General features: G+C 42.3%; 1 protein-coding gene across 4 annotated transcripts in view; it reads right to left on the bottom strand.

Moving 5' to 3' along the window:
* CNTN6 (contactin 6) overlaps positions 1–22,704 on the bottom strand; it is a 251,908-nt gene that overhangs the window by 95,668 nt on the left and 133,536 nt on the right. For all 4 annotated transcript variants that reach the window (XM_019755810.2, XM_019755809.2, XM_019755811.2 and 1 more), the window contains one exon: positions 1,385–1,480. In XM_019755810.2, coding sequence (XP_019611369.2) covers positions 1,385–1,480 — 96 coding nt within the window. The remainder of the gene's footprint in view (positions 1–1,384; positions 1,481–22,704) is intronic.

Raw genomic sequence — 22,704 nt, 5'->3', positions numbered from 1 at the left:
TGGGAAGTGTCCCCTAATACTTCAGGTGACCATAATGCCATCCTACTCTGTATTAACATGGAATAAAAACATTGTTCGCTTCTAATCAGCTTCTTTTTCTTTTTGTATTGGCATTTTATGACATTGTGTAAAAATAAAAATGACGGGAAAGATGTTTTCAAGTTTGTAAAGGATCATAAGTAAGGTCTCCTTTAATGTTATGGGGGAAAGATGCTTTCATTTTTAAGTATTTGTCCCATTTCCAAAGCCTCCCATTCCGGAGGAGTGCAAGTCGGCTATAACAGACGCAGGGGTGGTTCGGAAGCTCCGGACCTGGGAGCCAGACAGCCTGGATGGGAAGCTTGGCCTGGCTGCCCACCAGCTGCGTGACCTCGGACTCGTTCCTGAACTTCTCTCTACCTTAGTGTCCTCATGGGTAAAACAAGAATCCTTCTAGTCTCTCTCTCTGAAGTTGTGAGGATTTAAAGAGTTAATCCATATAAGGTGTTTAGATTTATGCTGTGCAAGCACTTGCTATGATGAGTAAACTCAGTGTCATACAGTCATGTGACATGGGATTGTACCACATGAAATGACCCTCTGGATATTTTCACACTGCCTCCTCCTCGTTCACTGTTGGCTGAGAATCTACCAAATTGAGCAAAGCATGTGGAGTTTGACAAAATGCAGCCCCGAAGGAGAGAGAATCAGTGGGAGGGTTGGGTCCCTGGAAACCAGCTAATTCCCTCGCCAATCCAGATTCTTCCAAAGTAGAGATTGGCATTTATTGCTTGATTTTCGCCTTTGATGGAGATATTCTGATTCAGTGCCATCCAACATTTGCTTCCAATCAGTGCGGCCCCTCTCCTCTTCCAATAGTTAATGCGGTGTTCCAAAACGATGGCTGGAATTGGCATCCCCACAGAGCCCAGTAAGAAAAATGAAATAGCAATCATTGCTTCCATTTTTGAATAAAGCACTAGCCATTACACCAAGCTGTTTACATTCATTAGCTCATTTAACATTTACAACAGCCTTACTACACTATAGATGTCAGTTAGCTTGTCTGTTCTACAGGTGAGAAAACTGAGCCTAAAGAAGTTAAATCAATTGTCCCTGTCACGCAGGGTGACCGGTGCTAGATTATACAGCAGGGAAGCCCCAGTGCTCACACAGGGTGTCACGTCACATCTCCTTAAAGACATGTTTGTTGAATGGCTGCTTGAATACATTTTTTTAAAGAAAAGATTTGGATTAGAACTGTTTAGATGTAGTAGGACTAACGTGAAAAGCTTTCAAGGTCCTTTGATTTGATGAAGGGCTGCCATTGTCTCCAAGACCTGCTGGGTCTTGTTTACTCCCTAGGGACCACAACAATTTTGTGACCCAAATCATTCCCCCGTACCTCCAAAGTGGGGCGGGGGGCCACAGAGGAGCACCACACCTTGACCTTCTCGGACAGACACTGTGCTTCTTGTTCTGGTTTCAAAGTCTTCAATATCTGGGAAAACAAAGAAAATCAGCTTTAGAATTAGTTACGTTGGAGGGAAAAAAAAATTTAAGAAGAATCTTAAATTATTTTTATTATTAACTGTAATGAACACTAATACTTTACTGACCAGAAGATTTAGTTGACGATCAATTTATCTCCACTATTATCTTTCAAACTCTCATTTGTCTTTCCTTCTTTCTTTTTAATACAATTAAACAGAGTATGTAATAAAACATTTATTAACATAACTCACTATCTGTTTACTTTTATTCTCCCAGGCAGCCTGTAGCCCAAGAGGAGATCTTTTAAACCCAGCACACACTAACTTTCCTTGCCCATGGAAAGTGTGATTTAGAAAAAGTATGTAGCACGTTGGCTGAAAGGTTTCGATGGTCTTAGATTAATAGCTGCCATTTTGAGGTGTGAGAATTTAGCATGGAATGGTGTGAGGCAAGTTGTATGGGACAGAACCAATGAGAAGGAAGGTATATTTCCTATTTGCTCTTGATTTACTCCTTCACAAAGCAGTTTCATGGTCTTATTTGGAGTGTTGTAGTTTCCAACATCAAATACTTATAGAAATTTTGTGTTGGAAGAGAGCTTAGTAGCTATCCTGTTGACCCATCCATCTGAGGTATAAACCTTTCAACATCCCTAGGAAATGGTCACCGATCCTCCAGAAATGGCTAAATTCTCCACACCTTAGTTTCTTCACTTTTAAAATCCCTTTATTCTTTCATTCAGTCATTTAACAAATTTGTACTGAACCCCAAATAAAACGGGAAGGATAGCAAGAGCAGGTGATATATTAGTAAATAAAGCAGGCACCCACCTTGCTGTTATTGTGTTCACTATCTAATAGGAAAAGCAGAAGACCGTTAACAAACAAACAAATACACCATTTACACAGTGTGGTAAGTGTTACGGGGTGCAGACTGCTAGCTGTTTACCAAAACCTATTCTCTCTTCCTCCATAGTAATAGATTTGTAGATAACATATGCTTTCCTAGCCAGAGGATACATTTCCGAGACATCTTTGTAGCTAAATGTGATCAGCATATTTGATGAGTAAATCTCCCCCTATTGTGTTTGGGAGGAAATCTCCACAAATTTTGATGTTTTCTACCCAACAATCCATCGCCATCACCCTGTAAATTGCCAAGACATGAAAGCTTAGTGAGACAAAAGGCCTCCCACCCGAGCCTGGGTACATGAGTGACTGCATGGAGCAGAAACACAGCTGATCTGGAACTCTGACTTTAGACCATTGTAGTCGAGATAAGCAGACAGGTGTCTTGTTTGAGGCACTTATTTTGGGATCTCTGTAACAGCAGTTTGACTTTTTACCCTAACTAAGCCTGTGACGGAAAAGAAGAGAGTGCAGATCCACGATGAGAAAAGACAGCCGTGCTGGTGATGTGGGACAGGGAATGTGATTCTAGGCAGAAAGGAAAGCAGGACTGAAAACCAGATGTCAAAAACGGCAGGGTGGTTTCGTGCTATGGAAAGGAAGCCAGTGTCAAGGACACACAGTGAGCAAGAGTCAACGAGACCACAGTAATAACCAGCACCTTTGGGCCATTACATTACATTTGGATTATATTAAAAGTACAGAGGAACAACCGGAAACAACCTAACAAGAAACAGGGCAAAGGCTGAATAACATATGAAACACCCATAGAATGGAATACCATCAGTGATTGAAAAGAATGTACTAAATCTAAAGATTGACTTGATTGCCTTGAAAGTTCTTGGAAACTGAGTCATATCGTAAAGTTAAAAAAATCCATAGACTGCTATGATGTTATCATATTATGGAAGAAAAAAATAGTGAAAACCTAAATATGAGCATGTCTTTCAATTGGTATAGAGGAAATTATAGAATAATTTTGTTTTTCACCTCGGTTATCTCAGTAGGGTGAATGGCAGACATGAAAGTGGAGATTATTGAATCTTTACTTACACCTCTCTTCATCTTTTAAAATGTTACAAAGATTATCAGTTATACATGCTTTTAGTTTTGCTTATTTTTAATAACTTTATTGTGATGTAATTGAAATAAATTATTGGTGTTCTTTAGAGGAATTAAAGAGTTCTATTTTGCATATCCTAAATGTGTATTACCCATGAACTACCTAAGTGACAATATCATGTAGGCTATGAAATATATGAGCCCTGAACTCAGAGGAATGGCAAGGTCCATATTTTTAAAAACGGAATTTACCAGCATATAGAGAGTATTTAAAGCCATGGGAATGGATGTAATCCCCATGGGATGACTCTCAAATTTTTGATGTGAGCAATTCGGTGGATAGTCATTTAGTATAAAACACTGAAAATGTCCAATATTTAGAAGTAGAACAGACAGTAGAGGACTACGGAGACAGGGAAGGAGGGAAGAAGGGTGGCAGGCGAGAAGGAGAAAAGGGAGGAAAGGAATGAGTGTAGAAAGCAGCGTTAAGATGTGGGCAGAAAAATGTTGGCTTAGACAACAGGAAGGTCACATGTGATCTTGACAAGAGACGTTTCAGTGGAGTTACGAGGACCAAGCCAAAGAGAATTGAGGAGTAAATGGTAGATCGTAGACAAGGACATGGAAAGTGTACGCGTTAGAGTTGGCTATGAGTGGAGGGGAGATTTAGGGAGAATAAAAGGGGTTTGGAGGGTGAGGGTGCGCCACTGATGTAAGTGATCAAATAAAGAAAGAGACTGATGATTCAGGATATGAACTAGGTGAAGTGCTTGAAAAGCCGGAACGGTGGTAATGAGAGCTCCTGTGGCAGAACTGACCTTTGGAAGGAAGCAGGAATCCAGAAGATACACGTGCTGATACAAGATTGACTGCAGAGGTGTGTTTTCATTAGATAACAAGGTTTTGGGAGGTTGTTTCAAATTTCTCAATGAAACTGACAGCTCATTGGGGGAGGCAGAAGATGCGAGAAATACACCTACTGAGGGCTGTTATGGGAATGAAACGACACCATGAAGCTAAAGTACCTAGAAGGCAGCCTGGGGGAGACTGAGTGTCTGATCTGTGCCCACCCCGTTAGTTATGCTGCTCCACGTGGGGAGGGCACACCACTGTGGTTTCCTCTGACTCATACGAAGTTCAGGTGCACTAATGCTCAGATACAAGTCGAATAGCACGTTTTAGTTCCAATGCAATGTTTTGTAGGTAAGTAATTCAGTTTGAAGCATCCATACTGTTTCTTTCCTAATATTAGTTCCCAAGTAAGTATTCTCTCTGTACGCTTTGCTTCCTATCAACAAAAAGGAAAAGACTTCAATGAAATAGATGCACTACATGTGACGGGTAATCTAACAACTCTTATATATTCTCTACTTTTAATAATAAAACTACTTGGCCAAGATGGATTCCATTGATCCCCAACTACACTCACTTCACCCCCACACCCCGCACCTCCTCTTGCTCAGCAGGCATTTGCCTTAGACTAACTTAGGACCTGACAGGCCTTGTGTGTCTCTCGTAGAGGATTTTTAATCAAACACTTTGGCCATGGGCAAACTAAAGCAGCCTACATATGCGGCACTGCTGATGTGAACTGTCGCCTGCACTCGGGGGTCCTTTATGACTTGGGTTTATGTCATTTGAAATGTGATTCAGTAAGAATCAGGCTAACAAACTGGACTTAAAACCAAACGACAATATATTGAACTCCTTGTTTCTATTTCTAGTAGTAATAACAGGTGAGAATTTTGAAGGTTTTATTTTTCTTTCTTACTATTATTATTGAAAGTTTCCTCTAAATTGTCATTACTTTTTAATGGTCACAAAACCAAAACCTGTTACAAAGGAATCATAAGAAATTGAATGCTTCTGTGAAATTCAGAAGCTTGGGTTGAATTCCCTCAATGTCACTGTCAGTGTTGCCCACGTGCAGTAGCGTCAGTCATGTTTCCAGTGTTAATCAGAAGCCATTGTAACGCACTGTTGATAACACCACTTAATGTATTCTGTGTTCACTTCCATTTAAACAGCATCCACTTGTCACAGAATTCCTTCATGCCTTTTATGATGACAATGGGGTTTCTGTTAGCTGGCACGAAAGGAAATCAACTTGTCTCAAAAGTCACACAAGCCCTGTGAGCTATCAAAACAGTCATTCCAAAATGGTGCTAGTTCACAGATTTTAATTAATAATTCGGATTTTAAAACTGTTTAAAGGCACACAGAACACAGACAAGACAGAATTTTGCCTTATTTAAACTAGGTGCCATCTCAGGTGACTATGCTTTGGATAAGATCTATTTTAAGTATCCAACCTGTATTTCAAGTTCTTTTCTGCTGGCTAGAAACACGATATTATTCAGATTATTCTGAGGCCAGGGTCACTGAGTTAGATAACTAAACGAGTATCCGATAAAATTTTCTTTGCTCTGTAAGACCTTCAAAGACTGTAGATTTATTCTTCTGTGGGGAGAGGCCAGAGACAACCACCAGTTTCTATTTTTGTCCTCTGCACTTTTGCTTAAGAGAAAACAGCATAGTGTGAGATTGCTCCCTGAGATGGTCTCAAATCCTGTCATATTTGGACAAGTTCCCGCAAACCACACAGGTGACCTGCCCAGGCTGTCCTTGTGCTGTTACAGATCCCGACTGCCGAGGTCGCGCTCATTAAGCCATTCCAATGACCAGGCCTTATCAGATCCTGTGGTTTTATTGCTGGTTTTGGAAGAAGCATTTGGCAGGAGCATACGCAAAAACACAGTGACAAACAAGGCTCTGTTCCAAAGACCAGCAGGAAGTGACTGAGAATGGCCAGTAAAATGAGCTTTAAAGGATTACCAGGCCATATGCTTTCTCCTGGAGCCACCAAGGTGCTAGGGAGGGATGACGGCCACCAAAATGTACTTAACCTGAAGTCCAAGCACTGCTGAGTCTGGCAACGACTAATTATAAGGAGAATACAGTTTTGCAGCTGTCACATGTAGAAATGAATCTCAGCATCATCAAAGCAAGACGTCAAGTATTTGCTGCCAAAGCCTGAGCATCACAACCAGAAGATGTGTGCAGGGTGCCGGCCCCTGACCCAGGAGGAGTCCACTGATTTGCCAACTCTCATAAGCCTGGAGGCAGGCTCTGGGAACCCACAGTTCACTGACCTGAACCAAGAGGGCGGCCTCCAAAAAGTCAGGGATGGGAGAAAATACCCGGCAGGAAAGTGTGCATGCTACAAGCAGGTTGTGGCACAGCTGAGCCGTTCAAAATCTGAATAATAGTACTAGTCGGACCTTTCTTTATTTGCCAGGTATGAATTATTTTAATGTTCTAAATCTTCTTTATTTTATATATCAACTACCGTGCTCTAATCAGTGACGAGTTTCACTGACTCCTTCTGAGGATTCTGGAACACAGATGCCACTGTCACATTCATGGGACAAAGGATGAGACTGAGATTCAAAGAGGATCAACAACTGACCAGAGATGGCAGAGTTTCTACATACAAGACAGGCCAGAGGAGGCCGTCTGGTTCTAAGGTCACATGCAAACGCCATGTCATGCTGTTTCCGGATGTTTTCCGGGGTCTCCTGGCAACTCGTAACATATGAAATTGGCATCAGCTGCCCCTCCATGTTCAAACAAACAAATGCAAAAGCTCACTGCCTTTCCAAAGAGTTCTGGAAATCCTGGGTTGGGGTGGGGATGCTGCAATAGCTCCGTTTCTGATATCCTCCCTCTTCTGAATCCTTGCCTTTCCCTTTCCCAGTGTATTTCTTGATTTATCTCCAGTCTCATGTCTCTGCAAACAAGGAACACAGCCACTTATCTTGACCTACATAGATATGCCCCCCACACACTCCAATATAAGCACAATTATTGCACTTTGTGCCTGTCAATCTTACTGATTTAATCAGATGCCATGGGAACACCTTAACTTGGAACATTAGATGCATAGTTCTAAAAAGTCCCCTTGCCCCTCCCCTGTGTCATCCATGTCTGCTCCCTCTTCTACAACCTCCCAGCCCAGTCCCCTCTTTCAGAAAGGAAACCAAAGTGCTCCCACTTCCCCCTGCAAGGTCATCTCCCTCCTCTCCTATTACCACACTCAGAAATGGATGGATATGCTCTAGTTCACACAGCTTGGAAGGCATGGAACAAAACTCAATTCCAGGTGCTGAGGCTTTAGAGGGCATGTGCTGAACAGTCACACTGCGTGCTGCAGGCTCTTAGTCAGAGCTTTATGGGGAATACAGACCCGGGGATCTTTCCCCAACCGCAGAAGGTGCTCATCTCCCCCCTGCATCCTCAGAAGCAATTTCAATTATTTGTTATTTTAAGGAGATTAACTCCCACCTTGAACTCTAGGAGCTGTCTCATCCCCCTTCTGGCTCTGCCCCAGTTTAATACACTTTCCCCCTCTGTGAACCCTTCTGGAGGCTCATGCTGGAGTCCACAGGGCCCAGGATGCACGTCCCCTGCGGAGGTACAGCCTGTGCTCTGGCCAAGGGCGAAACCTTTCACCCAGCGAGGAAAGGCGGATACCTTGTTCAGCAGAAGGGAAATGGTGAAAGATACCAAGAATAGTTGTCAAGTTGCATTCGTCTCGCAGAAGAATGCCCAGATACAAATAGGTAACTTGCCAAATCAAAGCACTCTTAAAGGATCTCGAGACACGAGAGTAAGTTTATGCTGAATTCCCCTCTCTCCATCAGTTCTCTACCGGGAAGAGGATCTTTCTTGGAGAAGGCCCAAATTGTTCACGTCGCAATTTCCTACTTGGGTGGTTCTGAATAAGCTAAAGCTCTTTGTGCTGTAATTAATTTCCCAGGCCTTTATGAAGAGCCATACAGACATATCTCTACTTAGACCAATTTCATTTTCCATCACCATTTTCAGGATGCTGCCTATTTTGTGATGCTGTTTGTAATATTATTGTGTTCCCTAGCACAAATCAGTAACATAACATGACATAACCTAATAAAGTACAATGCTATTGTCAAATCCCATGAAAGTGGCAATAGCTAAGTCTTGATATTGGACGTCAACTTGGAATGTTAATATTCAAGCAGGAAGTAGAAGGTATTTTAAGAATTTCTGGTGTCAAATCCATTTACCACCCAAGTTAACCTCCCCCCCACCCCGCACACACACACACACCCTTTTTGGTGTAAAAGGATTGTTATAAAAACTCATATTTAAGTGGAGAACAAGTGAGTTGTTTCTTGGTTTCCTGGGAAGTTAATTCACTGAGAACCGGTTTCTTATGAGTTTAAGAAAAACAAAAGAGGACAATAGTGAGGCTGACACACTCTTTTCTATCAGCCCAGCATCTAGGTTTTCAGAGGGATAAGCATTTGATAAATAGAACAAGTAAACAAATACGAAATAGTGAATGGGTTTATTATAATACACACAGAAGACTGCATCTGACTTTCCAGAGTGGACTCATTGTTCTGACTGATGGTGGTAAGAGCAAGGCCACCTGTGACAAAGGGGACACCAGGGCTGGACATGGCCTGTCCTCAAACGTGCTCCTTACTGAATTTACATATTCCCTGTAGTCAAACCTGGTGAGTAAAAGAGAAACAGAATTATGGAGTGACATACAAGTTCTGACAATTAAGTTTGCGAACTTATTGCAACGATGTTACTAACTTTTTTTTTTTACATCAGAGGGATTATTCATTATGAATTTGTACCCACTGGACAAACAGTTCACCAAATTTACTATTTGGAAGTGCTGAAAAAGCTGCCTGTAAAAGTTACATGACCTGAACTTTTCACCAACAATTCATGGCTCTTGCATCACGACAATGCACCAGCTCACACGGCACTGTCTGTGAGGGAGTTTTTAGTCAGTAAACAAATAGCTGTACTGGAACACCCTCCCTACTCACCTGATCTGGCCCCCAATGACTTCTTTCTTTACCAGAAAATAAGGGAAATATTGAAAGGAAGACATTTTGATGACATTCAGGACATCAAGGGTAATACGACAGCTCTGAAGGCCATTCCAGAAAAAGAGTTCCAAAACTTCTTTGAAGGGTGGACTAGGCACTGGCATCAGTGCACAGCTTCCCAAGGGGAGTACTTCGAAGGTGACCGTAGTGATATTCAGCAACGAGGTATGTAGCACTTTTTCTAGGATGAGTTCACAAACTTAATTGTCTGACTTCGTAACTTTGACAGCACGGGGCAGACAGAAATGCCAGATTACTTAACTATGTGAGAGTGTTTCTGCAAAGAAAAGAGGCAATCTATGTAGGCATGCAAAGATTAAACAAGTCACTAACAAATTCTGCACAGGTGTGAGTGATGGAGCAGATGACGAAGACCTCAGGTGTGGGGCCGACGACCCCAGGGCGGGCTTCTCCGAGGGTCAGCTGCTGACCTGGGGCAGGTTGCTTCCTCTCTGTCTCATTTTTACCCACTTTTAGAATGGCGCTAACAATAGCACCTGTCTCTAAAATTTGAATAGCTAGTCATCGCTTTTTAAAGTTCCGTTCTATTTATGATGAATGACACTTTTTCTAGATACAGTGGTAATCAATATATCCTTTCAAACAAATTTATCTATTAAAAATCAGAGCAATGTGACTAGGAAAAAATAAATAATAGTATAGGTGGTGCCAGGCTATTTCAGACCCCACAAGGTAATGTATGTATAATGTATGCCTGCAGTTCGGGAATCTGATTTAGGAAAATGGGATTTGAGCTGGGGGCACAGTGGACGAGGAGACGAGATGCATTTGAGAGACCCAGGTGGTCTCTGTTAGTGATGAGCAGGGCTTCGGTTTGGGGTGGTGGCGAGAGCCAACAGCGGGGAACCCACTCAAGTCACACTGATCAGTGCTCTTCTTGCGTATTACTACTCCTTTCCTCCCCCAACTTCCACAAATGTTTTGACATAAATCACAGACTAAATGACCGTGTTTTTATTTTAAAGGAAAGAAAAGAGTTCCACTGTTGGATCAAAACCAGTAAAGAGAGAGCAAACACTGTGGGCACCAGAGCAGAGAGGGACTTCCGGGAGGTGGCCACAAGTGACAACGGGAAACTCTGCTGGGGGTCCGGGAACCTGGCACTGACTTCCTTGGAAAAGAGGCAGGAGGGTTTTCTAGACTTGAAGATGAGAGAGGGCCAAGTGACAGGGTTTCATAGAAGGGGAGTCAGTCTGACGTGTGCTCATTTCTGTCAAAGTTGAAACTGGAACGTTCCATCGCTTCTCGACCTTTTGGATAAGATCAAGTGTGGAATGTTCCATCCACTTCCTTCCACAACTGCTTAGCCTCCGTTTAAATACCTGTGTCTCATACACAGGCACTCAAGACACATCGTGAATGCCTGCATTTCAGGATAGCTTACCACAAGAATCCGTTCGATGGAGAGTTTGTTCTTGGATTCATGAAAGCATTTAAAAGGGGCCTGGGAAGTGCCACTGTTTGTGTGACTGCGTCCTGCGAGGCCCGTGGTGGGGCTTATCTTCAGGGTCCCAGGATAGAGGGAGGTGCTGGCACACAACAGGCATTCAATAAATGTTCATTAATGACTAATGACCCAAGAGAAATAAAAAGACTTTAAACAGCTTACGCAGTGCTGTAAGGTTCCATATACGACCCCTCTTCCCACTTCTAGCCCGAGCTCAGAAACCTCCACATCACGGCTTTTGTATTTCCCTCTTTCTCAGAGCACACAGTTTCCCCCCTTTACGGCTCTTGGCCCTATTATTTCTTCTTGAAAAATCCCTCCTGGGTGCCAGCATGGCTGGATTCCTTCTGACACTGAAATTGGAGCCTAAAGGGACGTGCCCTCAGGTACCCAAACTATACTAGCAGCTCCCCACCTCTCTGTCCAGCCTCCCCCTCCCCCAAAGCCAATCACTGTCAGAAATCGTTACTGGTGTAATTTATTTCAATTTTTTCCTAAAAGGACTGTAAGCTGCAGGAGAAAAGAGACCTTGTTGTCCACACAGTAACTAGCCCAGTGCTCACAAAGGCATATAGTCAACAAATACAGTTTTAATGCATTAATAATCGAACTCTAAAGTTAACGAATGAATGCAAAATACTATGTATAAAGTCTGTGATATTTTCATCAGGGATTGAAAAGAGGATAAGACCAATTTTTATTCGATCACAGAAAATTTCTCGGAGATAGTAAGATTTACTCTAAAAATTTCGCAAAGAGGGTAAGATTTACTCCCAAACAGCCCTTAACAAGCCTGCCTGTGGTACCCACAGCCTCATTGCGTCCCTTCCTGCCACTTTGTACTAGGAGTGGTCTGTTCCCAGAGTATGGCAAAAATTAGGGTTCGTCACTTCGAAGTTTGGTTATAAAAGGCGGTAGCCCAGAAGAGAGAGACAAAGCCATGAGCAGAGCACAAGTTCATTTATTTTATGTAAAGAGGAAGAGTGGTCACAGAGTGAAAGGGTGTGCTTGGTTTTTGGATTCAGATGAGCTTGTGTCTGAATCCAGCTTTCGGCTTTGTAAGCTGTGAGACATGGAAACGCTACTTTTCAATTCTTTTCACTGTCCTTATTTTGCTCAGTGTCTGATACTTAAAGGACATTCAACACACGTTTGTTGAAAAAGGGGAATGGATGGATGGTCTAGAAAACAGTTTTTAAAATCATGTATTATTGGATTATTGTGAGAATTAAATGAGACACTATAGGTAACCTGTTTAAAATACTGTGTCAAATAGCCCTCCACAAGTCACGACTGTCACAAAGATTTAGAGTTCATTTAACTTATATGTAGAGTTAACTTTTATATACTTCCATTTTATATGTATTTTCTATTATATTTATCATAGTGTATTTATTTATATTTACATATAACTTTCATGAAATTCATACTGTACATGTGGATCTATACAACCACGTCATATGCTCACCTAAATATGCTCTATGATGATTCATACTTTTCACATGAAATGCTAAAACCCAGAAAGCTTAAGAAAACTTACCAAACTATCACTGAAGTGACAATTAATTAATGGCACTGTTTCACATCCCAAAGAGCATCACCTACAGTTGTGACCAAAATGCCTAAATGGCCGTCCAGCCCATTTTCCAGCACATCCTAATTTCTGCCACAGTGATCGTCATGCGTCCATTGACTGACGTGGGTCCCTGCATGGCAGGACAGAAATTCATTTACAGTGGTCTACACTGAAGGAGTGGTGGTTAAAAGGGTGTCAGGAGAACTCTCGGGCCCACAGAGTACAGGAAATGTCTGAGAAAAAGACCCCCAACCTGCCAGCTGGTCCCTGCCTGCGTGTCTCCCGTTCCTTGGGCGTCATGGTCCCTGCCTGTCATCTCTGCTTTTCTTTGGGCCTCGGCTGGATCTTCTTCTCTGCAGGTCAGTGTCCTACTGTTCACTTATAGTTCATGTACCCATAACATCTCAGACAGAAAATAGCCTTTTGCCTAATCCTAGCCACTCTGGAAACTTCTCAGATCCTGAGCCTGTGTGTCTCGTACTTGAGATTTGGAGATGTTTAATGCTACACATCTGTGACCATGGAAAAGAGGTAAAACCACAATTACCATATTCAGGATAATGATTAATCAAGGAGGTTGCTGTCCAATTGTCTCAAGTAAGTATTAGTTTTAAAGATAAAATAAGTTTAGACCAATCACTTATTCAGTAATCACCAGAAACAATTGAAAAATAACTTATTTTAAAAAATACTAGGGTCAAGTATACGGAAAATGTACAATTCTTGAGCTGCTATCTTTTGCATATTCTCTTGTCTTATTAGATAAGAAGTATCATAATCTTTTTAATTAGAATTATTTAATAAGTGTAAATATCACACTGATTTCTTGAATTTTCTCACATTATACCTTAGAAAATAAAAAATGTGCAGTTCTTTGAACGTACAATCATAGCAGCCACTATGGCCCCCCCATCTCCCCTCTGCCCATCCAGGACGTCACCTGTTACTTTGGGGGACAATTACAATGGAGGGCTTGCTACCTCGGCACCTGGGTCTCTCTGCCTGAAACTGGAGACTTCTTTACTCCATGGGCCCAGTGTGTGCCTTAAATCCCCACTGTGCCTGCTGGCGATTTAGTCCCCAGGAGTGATGGTGAACCAGGAGGTAAGGGCCTCGGTAAGGAAGTGGCCCAGCTTCCTGGCCCAGCGTGGGGCTCTGTGGTCCCCAGGAGGGTCCCTGCCGTACTGAGCCGCAGCCATCCACTCTGACAACCCACCTCCTGGGATCACGTCCCTAACGCCCTCTCCACCCACGTCCTTGTCACGAGGAAAGCCGAGCAAACAGAGCGCCCGCCATGGGCGCTTGGGGCAGCCCCGCCCGCCAGCTCAGAGGCAGCAGCTGCCTGCCAAGCACGGCTGCAGGAGCTGAAAATGCTACAACAAATGCAACAACACAACTGCTGCGTCTCTTGCGGGAAATCAGCGTTTCCCTAAAGTTTTCTTCATGATACACATGGCATTTGCGGAAGCGTCACATAGAATGGGAAGTCTCCTTAATTATTTCTTCATAAAGCAGGGAATACAATGTAGTATAGAAACAGATAAGTACTGGTGTTCTTCCAGTGACTCGTTACCTAAAGCTCTGATGATAAGGGACACTTGTCGTCGTCATCGTCACCACGTGACCACACTGAAGCCAGGCGGAGCGGTGCACCCGGGTCCGCAGCCCGGCCACGCGCCGTCACACACGTGGCCAGAGCCGGTCTCTGGGACGCCTGTCAAGGGCGTGAAACGTCCAGACCCCCCCGGACCCTGAGGGGTGTCGCCCCGCACGGGGAGCAGGCCTGGGGCCTCCGATGTCCTGAGCCGGGACCCCCACCTGGAAGCCACGGGCGGGCTGGGTGTGTGACTCCCCGAACACCGAGTATTTCTGAAATTCGGTGCTTTTGGAAAGCTCTCTTGCTCGTCATCACAAAGTCACAATCAGGGAGTCCATTTGTATTCAAGAGGTTCTCCTATCAGCAAACGGTTTATAGGCACTTGCATGAAACTGCTTCTCTAGGAGAAACGGACGCCAGCTCTTCTGCACGGGCGTCAGGATTTCCAGGCTGCAGACGGAGCAGGGCCCACGTGACCCGCCGAAGTCCTGACTCAGAATCTCAGACGTGTTCTGCTGAGATTGTACTTCAAATTCAAAGCATTTGGCGTTTAGGTCATTTAAACACAGACTTTCTTCATTCACCTAAAGAAAAAAGGACTTTCTAACAGATACTTTCCCATGTATGTATATGTCTGTGTATGTATGTAATCATAATTGTATATTATGGTACATATATGATTATTATATATTGATATATCTGTAGGAGCACGTCTCCACTTAGTAACTCAATAGATCCTTACAATAATTTTCATTATAGCTATGGACCTCGTATTTCTCTAGTTTCTAGTTTCATAATTAGGGCTCACAAGGCAACTTGCCCCAAATGACACATCTTGTAAGTGATATACAGCAAGAATTTAAAGACTCATCTTATTTAGTTCCATTTTCCTATCTCTGTTCTTCATTTCATGCTGATTTTACATATCGTGCATTTAATCTTCTGATTTTGTTCCCCTAACAGTAAATTATTTGTTAATTTTTCTCTGAATAACAATTTTAAAAATTAAATTTAAATAATAACCTTGCATCCTGTGAATAATAAGCTGGAGCATATGTAGTACATCATTTATTAATAATAAAAAAATCTTATTCACACATGGAAACGTCTCACCACCAAGGGTTTTCACGGCATTTCCATTCCTGTTGATTAATATGCATTAATTAGAAGAGCATATGGTACAGTGGTTAGAAGCTTGGGCCTTACACCAAGCCTGACTTCAAATCCCTTTACCATGTACAGGCAAATTACTTGGTCTTCGGTCTTCGTCTGCTTCTGTTTATTTATCTGTAAAATGGGTTTATAATAGTACCCATCTTTTAGCTTGGCTAAATGATATGAGATTCTATGTGGATGCTCAATAAATGTTAGATATCACCGTTGGCAGACTACATTTTAAAAAAGATATATATTCTATATCTACTCGGGGCTCAGCAAACAACCATGACCCATGAGCTAAATCTGGCCCATGCCCGTTTTTGTAAATAAAGTTTTACTGAAACACAGCCACACCCATTTGTTTACGTATGGCTGCTTTTACCCTGTAAAAGCAGAGACTGTGGCCTGCAAATCAGAGATATTTACTATGCAGCTCTTTACAGAATGTTTTTCAGACCGTGCTCTGTCCCATCCCTAACAATCCTTTGGACTAACATCTCCATCAAGTCTGCCTGAACCATATGTGATGGAGCCGGGAGGATCTGAGAACGGACACTGCAGGTACAGTCCCACAAAGGTCAGTACACCAGGGAGCAGGTGAGAGCTGAGCCCTGGGTCAACATGAAGTGGGGGTGTGACTCCTCAGGAGTCTGGCCGTATTAGGAGGGTGGTAGGAGGAAGAAGCTGACAAAGTTGACTTTTAACAGCTCTAATCCTCAGATACAAAGGAAACTTCTTTTATTTGAAAAGCTAAGCTGCTCCAACCCACACTTTTGATTAAAGGTACTTCTGAGTGCCTTCCAGTCCCTCACACATAAAGCCTGTGCCAGCCCAGCCAGGACACTGCACACACGAGCTTTGTGACTCGTACGAAGCAAGATTTACCTGCATTACACCAGTGAAAGGGGAATAAATTGGGTGATTTCATTACTTTCTGTTCAATGAAATCCTTATTTTATGGCTATGCTTTGACACTTTTTCCAGAACCTCAGCTATCTTTTCTCTCGCCCACTAAGAAGCAGTAGCAGCACCAAAAAAATCATGTGGACATCTGGATATTGCCTTCAATAATTTACTGGGATCTCAGTTACACCGCCACAATGAAAGCAGAGGAGATAAAAGGAATGTTGACCATGCTACAAATAAAGGAGGTGGAATAATCATCTCTTTGCCCCCCTTTCAAAATATTAAACTTTCTCAATCAGAATCTAATAGCTCTGGGACCAGAACATGCTTTGTTGTTGACAATACCTCAATCACACACACTGCTTCTCCAATACAACTCACAGGGACTGACTTGTGATAAGGCAGTGTCAGAAATCCAGGGGGGGCAGACACATAGCCACATCAGTCAGAATAAAATGAAATTGATGGAAGGGGCTCACTTTTTCCCATTCAGACACCACGTTTGGTCTTAATGGCTGCCTGTGAAACCTCTGTCTCTGACCTATTCACAGGAAGAAAAAAAGCACCAGAAACTGCTAAGATCTAGACAGTGCCATTTTAAAAATGTGTTGATAAATGGGCTTTCTCCAGAGGAGAAATGTCACGTGTGGTACAGCTGTGGGCTTTGTACTGCAGCTCACTGTGTCACCAGCAGGGAGGGGCGGGATGCGGAGGAGAGGGTTAATTAAGGTAACGGGAGAGTTTATTCTTAACCACTACATTGCACTTCCTCCACAGCAAAGAACTACTTGGAATTTAAGTGGAAATCCAGCTCTGTCAACACTGGACTATTTAATAAATGAAAATGAGAAAACTTCACAGGATGGAGGTGGGAGAGCAAAACTAGGTGATTGCAAAAATAAATTCTCAGTGAAAGAAATACCTAGTATAATAAGTGAAATTACAAGACTACCAAAGGAGGATAGTTTTACAATCCTGGGCTTATGAAAATGTTTAGACATGTGTTACAAAACATAAAGTTTAAAGAAAATGAGAGATAAAATGAATTACAAAAAAATTAATTTCTAATGACAAAGCTACCATGAGCAAAGATAAAATGGAAATTCTTTATATAATTTATAATAGAAAACATTAATATTATTAGAATAAATAATTCCTGGAAATTAATAAGAAAAAATCTGAACCCCTCAATACAAAACTAGGCAAAGATCACATTTAGAAATTTTGCAAAAGAATTCCAAATTTCCAATATGCATACAAAAAAGTTCAGTTTTATTAATAACCCAAGAAATTCAAATTAAAACAAAAACTTGTCACTCATCAGATGTTAAATGAAAAATTAAGCAACATATAATACTGAAAGAAGCTAACAAAACAGTACACTCAGTGATTCTGCAAGTGTAATTTGGTAGAGCCAGTCTTCAAGGGCTGTTAATCAAGATATATTCACATTTAAAACGTAAAATCTGTTTTCCCCAACAATTCAACTTCTTAGTATCTACTCTAAGGGTATAATTGGTCAAATGAGTGAAGGAATAGATAGTTCCTATATCACTGTTCAATGAAGTCTAACGAAGTCCGTTAACAGTCAGTTATTTAAAATAATATGGTAAAGTCATACATTCAGATACTATGTAGCCATTTAAGATCACAAGCATATCTATACTCCTTGCTGCCTAATAATTGGAATTATTTTGGATTTATTTCTGGGCCCTCTTCTCTTCTTTTGAAAATTTCATTCTTGGAGACTTCAGCTATTCCCATGGCTTCGAGTGGCACTGATGTGCAGACCATTCTCAGACTCATATGGTTATCCCTCATGGAGACCTGTGAGGTTTCCTCACGTCTGTGATACGGACCCTCACATCCAACTGTGACATCTCAGAAAGGCAACTCTCAGTGCCCTCCTCAGAATAGTTCCTCAAGACTTCCTCATCTGAGTACATGATAAACACCAGCTAACCACTTGACCACCTGTGGTATCATCCTCTCCCTCAAAACCCGCCTAGCAGAAAATGTTATTAACATCCAACATTTCTCAACAGTAGCTCCACTTTCCTCCTACTTCCTTGTGACCCTTTCACCCATGTTTTCATCATCTTAACATTTGAATGACTGCACAGGCTCCCACACTGTTTCACCACTTACACAATCACAACATTTAATGCATTTTCATCCATGTTAGCCAAAGAAATTCAACTGAAACTTTGAATATGTGACTTTGAATCATGTAATAGGTTAAATTAGATCATGCACACAATTAAAAATGAGATCATGGAATCTGTTACTTAAAATTGCATAGGGTCCTCTTGTTCTGGGCGTGCAATTCAAATCCCAGAAACTGGATAATGAGGCCAGCATGATGGGGTGCCTGCCCACCCCTCCACCTTCCTCTCACACATTCTCCATTTTCCTCAGTAAACTCCGCGATGTCACTTTTTTTCTAGGTTTTGAATGTCTTGGCTCCTTCCAGCCTCTAGGCCTTTAAATACATCATTCCCTTTATATGGAATGTTCTTCAGCTCTGTCCGTCACATCACTGATTGGAGATTGACAGCATATGAGCCCCAAATCCCCACCTCTCACTACATCCACACCATCTGCCATGTGACTTAGCAGCACCTCCCATCACAGGGCAGTGTATGTCACCAGTATGCCACCTGGTCTGGCCTTGTAGACGAGATGCAGCAAAATGCCAACTTGCCAACTCTGAGCCTCGGCATCAACAAAGCTTTGTAGCCTTTCCTTCCCTCTGTTTCTCTTGGAAGCCCAGTCGCCTCCCGGGAAGAGCTGAGACCAGCCTGCTGGGTGGAGCATGAGAGGTTCTGTGCAGAAGCACTGAGTCACTCTGCTGCCCGTGCTGGATGAGCCAGCACAGCAAAGTCGGTAGCGTGGCTTCTTTGAGCACCGACATGTAAGTGAGCACAGATGAGACCCGGAACACCACCCAGTCACCCAAACCTTTGTGACCAAATATTACAGCTCACTGCTGTATACCACATGGGTTTTCACTGTTGGTGTCACACCATGATCAGGGCGTTAGATACAGAAAACACAATAGATAACTGATATTGGATGAACAGTTTTCATCCATCGGAGATTTCATTCATCTTGACTCCTACTATACTGCACCCCCAATAAACAATCATGCATTTTAGTCTCTCAGAGTTTCCTCAACTATTTATTAATATTTTTATGCAGGATATATTTACATGATCCTTTTCCTACTATCTACCTAGATTCATGGGGGCAGAGGACACGGTTGTTTTATGAAGCACCATAACTTCAACATATCAGAGTGTCTGACACAAGACATTAGCTCAATAAACACTGTTGAACAAATGCATAAATATATCATGGACATATCTTTATAACATATTGTTCCTGAAGAAGTAAGATTAAATCTGGTTTATTTCCTGTACTTAAATGGAATCAACATTTTATTCACAAAATGAAATACTACACAGCAGTTAAAAGAAGCAAAATCAACATGTAGAAATATGGCTAATTTCAAAACCCTAACATAGAGAGGAAAAAAGTGTTGCAGAAGGGGTTGTACTCTGATACCATTTATATAAAAATTTAAAACAAAGGCAATAAATACAAAAAACCACGCTGTGAAATGTTACCGCCAACTTCAAGTAAGAGGGGACATCAGGAAGAGAGAGGAAGAGAGGGAAAGGGTGAAAAACGGCGGGGTCCATAACATTTGAAAGATCTGACGCAAAAAAAGATCTGATGCAAAAATGGCAAAATGTTAGTACACATCTAAATACAAACATACATATCTTTTTCCTGGGCATTTCTGTATGCTTGAATGATTTTGTGAATAGTTTAAGTAGGTTATTTAGAAGGATTCTATTTATATAAATGTATGTGTGAGTAAGGGTACATGCATGCATGTGGTAAAAGTGTGACAGGTGGGTTATTATTTTTGAAAAATAGTGTGTTCTTTTCACACTTCCCTATATTCTTTAAGTTGTCTTCAATTAGCATGAATTATTTCTCAAAAAAAATTACCGCCGACTTATGCTCGTTTTGGGGAGACAGAGATTGAATTGAGATCAAAATCATTCCTTGGAAGACCAAGTAGCAGCTCAATATTTCTGACAGGTTAAATCAGTTGAAAATAGTGTCACTGATATGCATGATTGCTTAAGCAATATATTGAAAATTAGCACACACAATTACCTTAGAAGATACCTACTTTCAGTCTGCAACTATTATGTCACCGTTGATCAACATGTAATAATTGTACGGAGATTATAAACACCAATAACAACTTATATCAAGCAAAAGAATGAAAGTCTACTTCAGAATCTGTTAAGATGTCAGTTTTGTGCAGAAGAAGACTACTGTGTTAACAGAATAAATAGTACAAACATCAGCCTTCCTTTTCTTGGTTTAAACAAGATAGGGTAAATAAAAGGTCTGGCGTGACGAAGCCAGGCAGAGTGAGAGGTGGCAGGAGGACGGAGACCAACGAAAGGACAAAGCCATTGCATGCAGTTAGCCCCTTTCTCACCTTGAGCTTGGCGTCTCCTATTTATTCCCCAGGAAAACAAATGAGCATCTTAGTCAAGAGACTTGAATTTTAAAAGAAAGGTCATGACTGTCAAACTTTGAGAATTTTGAAATCTTGATTATTCTCCATATTTTATTGTTTTTGTTAACTATTTCCTTTCTCTAAAATGATTAGCAGGGAAAATGCTTTAAAGTATTATTCTATTATTTCTGTAAAGTGAAAAACCAGTCTACAGATAACAAATATGCATTTATATGGGTGTGTGTGCTTGTGACTATGTGTACGTGGGTAAGAAAATACTTTACAAGGATCTACTAATGCTAACAGTGGTTGTCTCAGGTGATGTAATCAATAATTTTCCTTTATTTGGTCATTTCTTATATCAACTCTGATACTCACCCTTCCCAAGCCTTATATTCAAGTATTATATTCAAGTATTACAGCTATAGTACACACTGATGACGACTAAGAAGGAAAAAGTCACAAAAAGAAGCTCAGACCTCCACGCTTGTCCTTGAAGGAGCGCAGTTAGACCCAGGAGAAATGACTTTCGGCACAGAAGTGAGTGGTGACAGCGGTTAAGAGGGAAAGGCAAGTTGGGTGATGTCTAAAAAGTGGCCCTAGGTTGGGAGATAAAACCCAAAGGCCAACACTTTCAGGACTCATTGGCAGAATGGACACCCAATGTTGGATGAAAGCTCAGGGTGGAAACGGATAAACATCGCCTTTATTGTGTGCTCTTATGGTTGATAGGCTTCGCTGTGGGGAAATGATTCTGGACACAAACAACCACATTTCATTGAGCTGGCAAGTGCCCAATGTCCTGGCAAGTCCCTAAAAGGATGGGTACAGGCAGAGTCCACCCCAGACCTGTGGCCAGGCAGCAGAATTAGAGGCAAGAGCTGACCCTAGTCAGGATTAAGTATCCATCAGTGAACAACACAGGATGCATTAAAGAGTCAGGAAAAGGTGGTGTACATGTGCGGAGAATCCGCTGAACGTGTTAGCAGGGAAATACGATCATGTTGGTGCAAAAGTCATTGCGGTTTTTGCAATTATTTTTAACCTTTTAAACTGCAATGACTTTTGCACCAACCTAATAGCTGTGTGTTTCTCCACACACAGGGGACCTTCCGTGAAGACCCAGGCCACACAGTGACATCTCTGAATTTCCTGATGACTCCCCTCCCTTATCTTAATGTCAGGCAGCATTAAAGTCCTTCTTGATGTCAGTGGTTAGGAATTAGCAGTGAGACCAGGTATTATGGCTGGATTTTTCTCTAGGTGAAAATTTTGGTTTGGATTTCTCCAGACAAATAAGATGAAGGACAAATGAGCCGTTGAGTCAAGGGTGACCGGGAACAAATGGCTAAGGAAGCAATATGACAAGAGGCAGGGCAGGGACAGTGGGCAGTCATTGCGATTAATACACTGTAGGCCCAGTGAGTCAAAGTACGGTTGGCATACGGACTAGGGGCGGTGAGCTGGGGGGGTAGGAAGCAGTGATCCCGGCGGGGGGAGGCTGAAAGTCAGACATGGGCAAAGCTTGACATTTTAGACATTGACCAGGTCTTGGAGTCAGCTTGGCAAGGTGGCTTTTGGCTAAGGTAGGGTGATAAGGTCGATGGCAGAAAAGAAATCAAGGAACTGAGAAACCTGGTTATTAAATACTGAATGCTAAATTCCATGAAAGCTGCAACTGCCAAGAATGCGACAGGACATTATGGAGAGTACCAGTGAGCCAGGAGGGCACGTCTTCCAGGAGCGTGGGGGGTGAGCTGGAATGGGCAACGCAGCCCAAGGGTACATGGCGGTGACTGGGGCAGTGGATATGGCGAGCAGGCCATGGAGGAGTGGTACGGGTGACAAAGCAGGGCTCCGCCCACTCACAGAGCAAGCAGTCAGCGGGTGTGGGAGGAGACAGTCAGCCCTCCGGCAGAAGAGCAGCAGCAGAAGGAGAGAGCGGTTTCAAAGCACAGGGAAGGGGACAGGGTGAGGCCTCAGCTGCTGAGTGGCTGGAGCAGGGGTGGGGGCGGGGAATCATATCCAGAGCATCACAGGATTCCGACACTCCGACAGT

The sequence above is a fragment of the Rhinolophus sinicus genome, linkage group LG10 (genome assembly GCF_036562045.2).
Source record: "Rhinolophus sinicus isolate RSC01 linkage group LG10, ASM3656204v1, whole genome shotgun sequence".
Lineage (NCBI taxonomy): Eukaryota > Metazoa > Chordata > Mammalia > Chiroptera > Rhinolophidae > Rhinolophus > Rhinolophus sinicus.
Note: the sequence above shows the minus strand (reverse complement) of the source record. Positions and strands in the feature narration are given on the sequence as shown.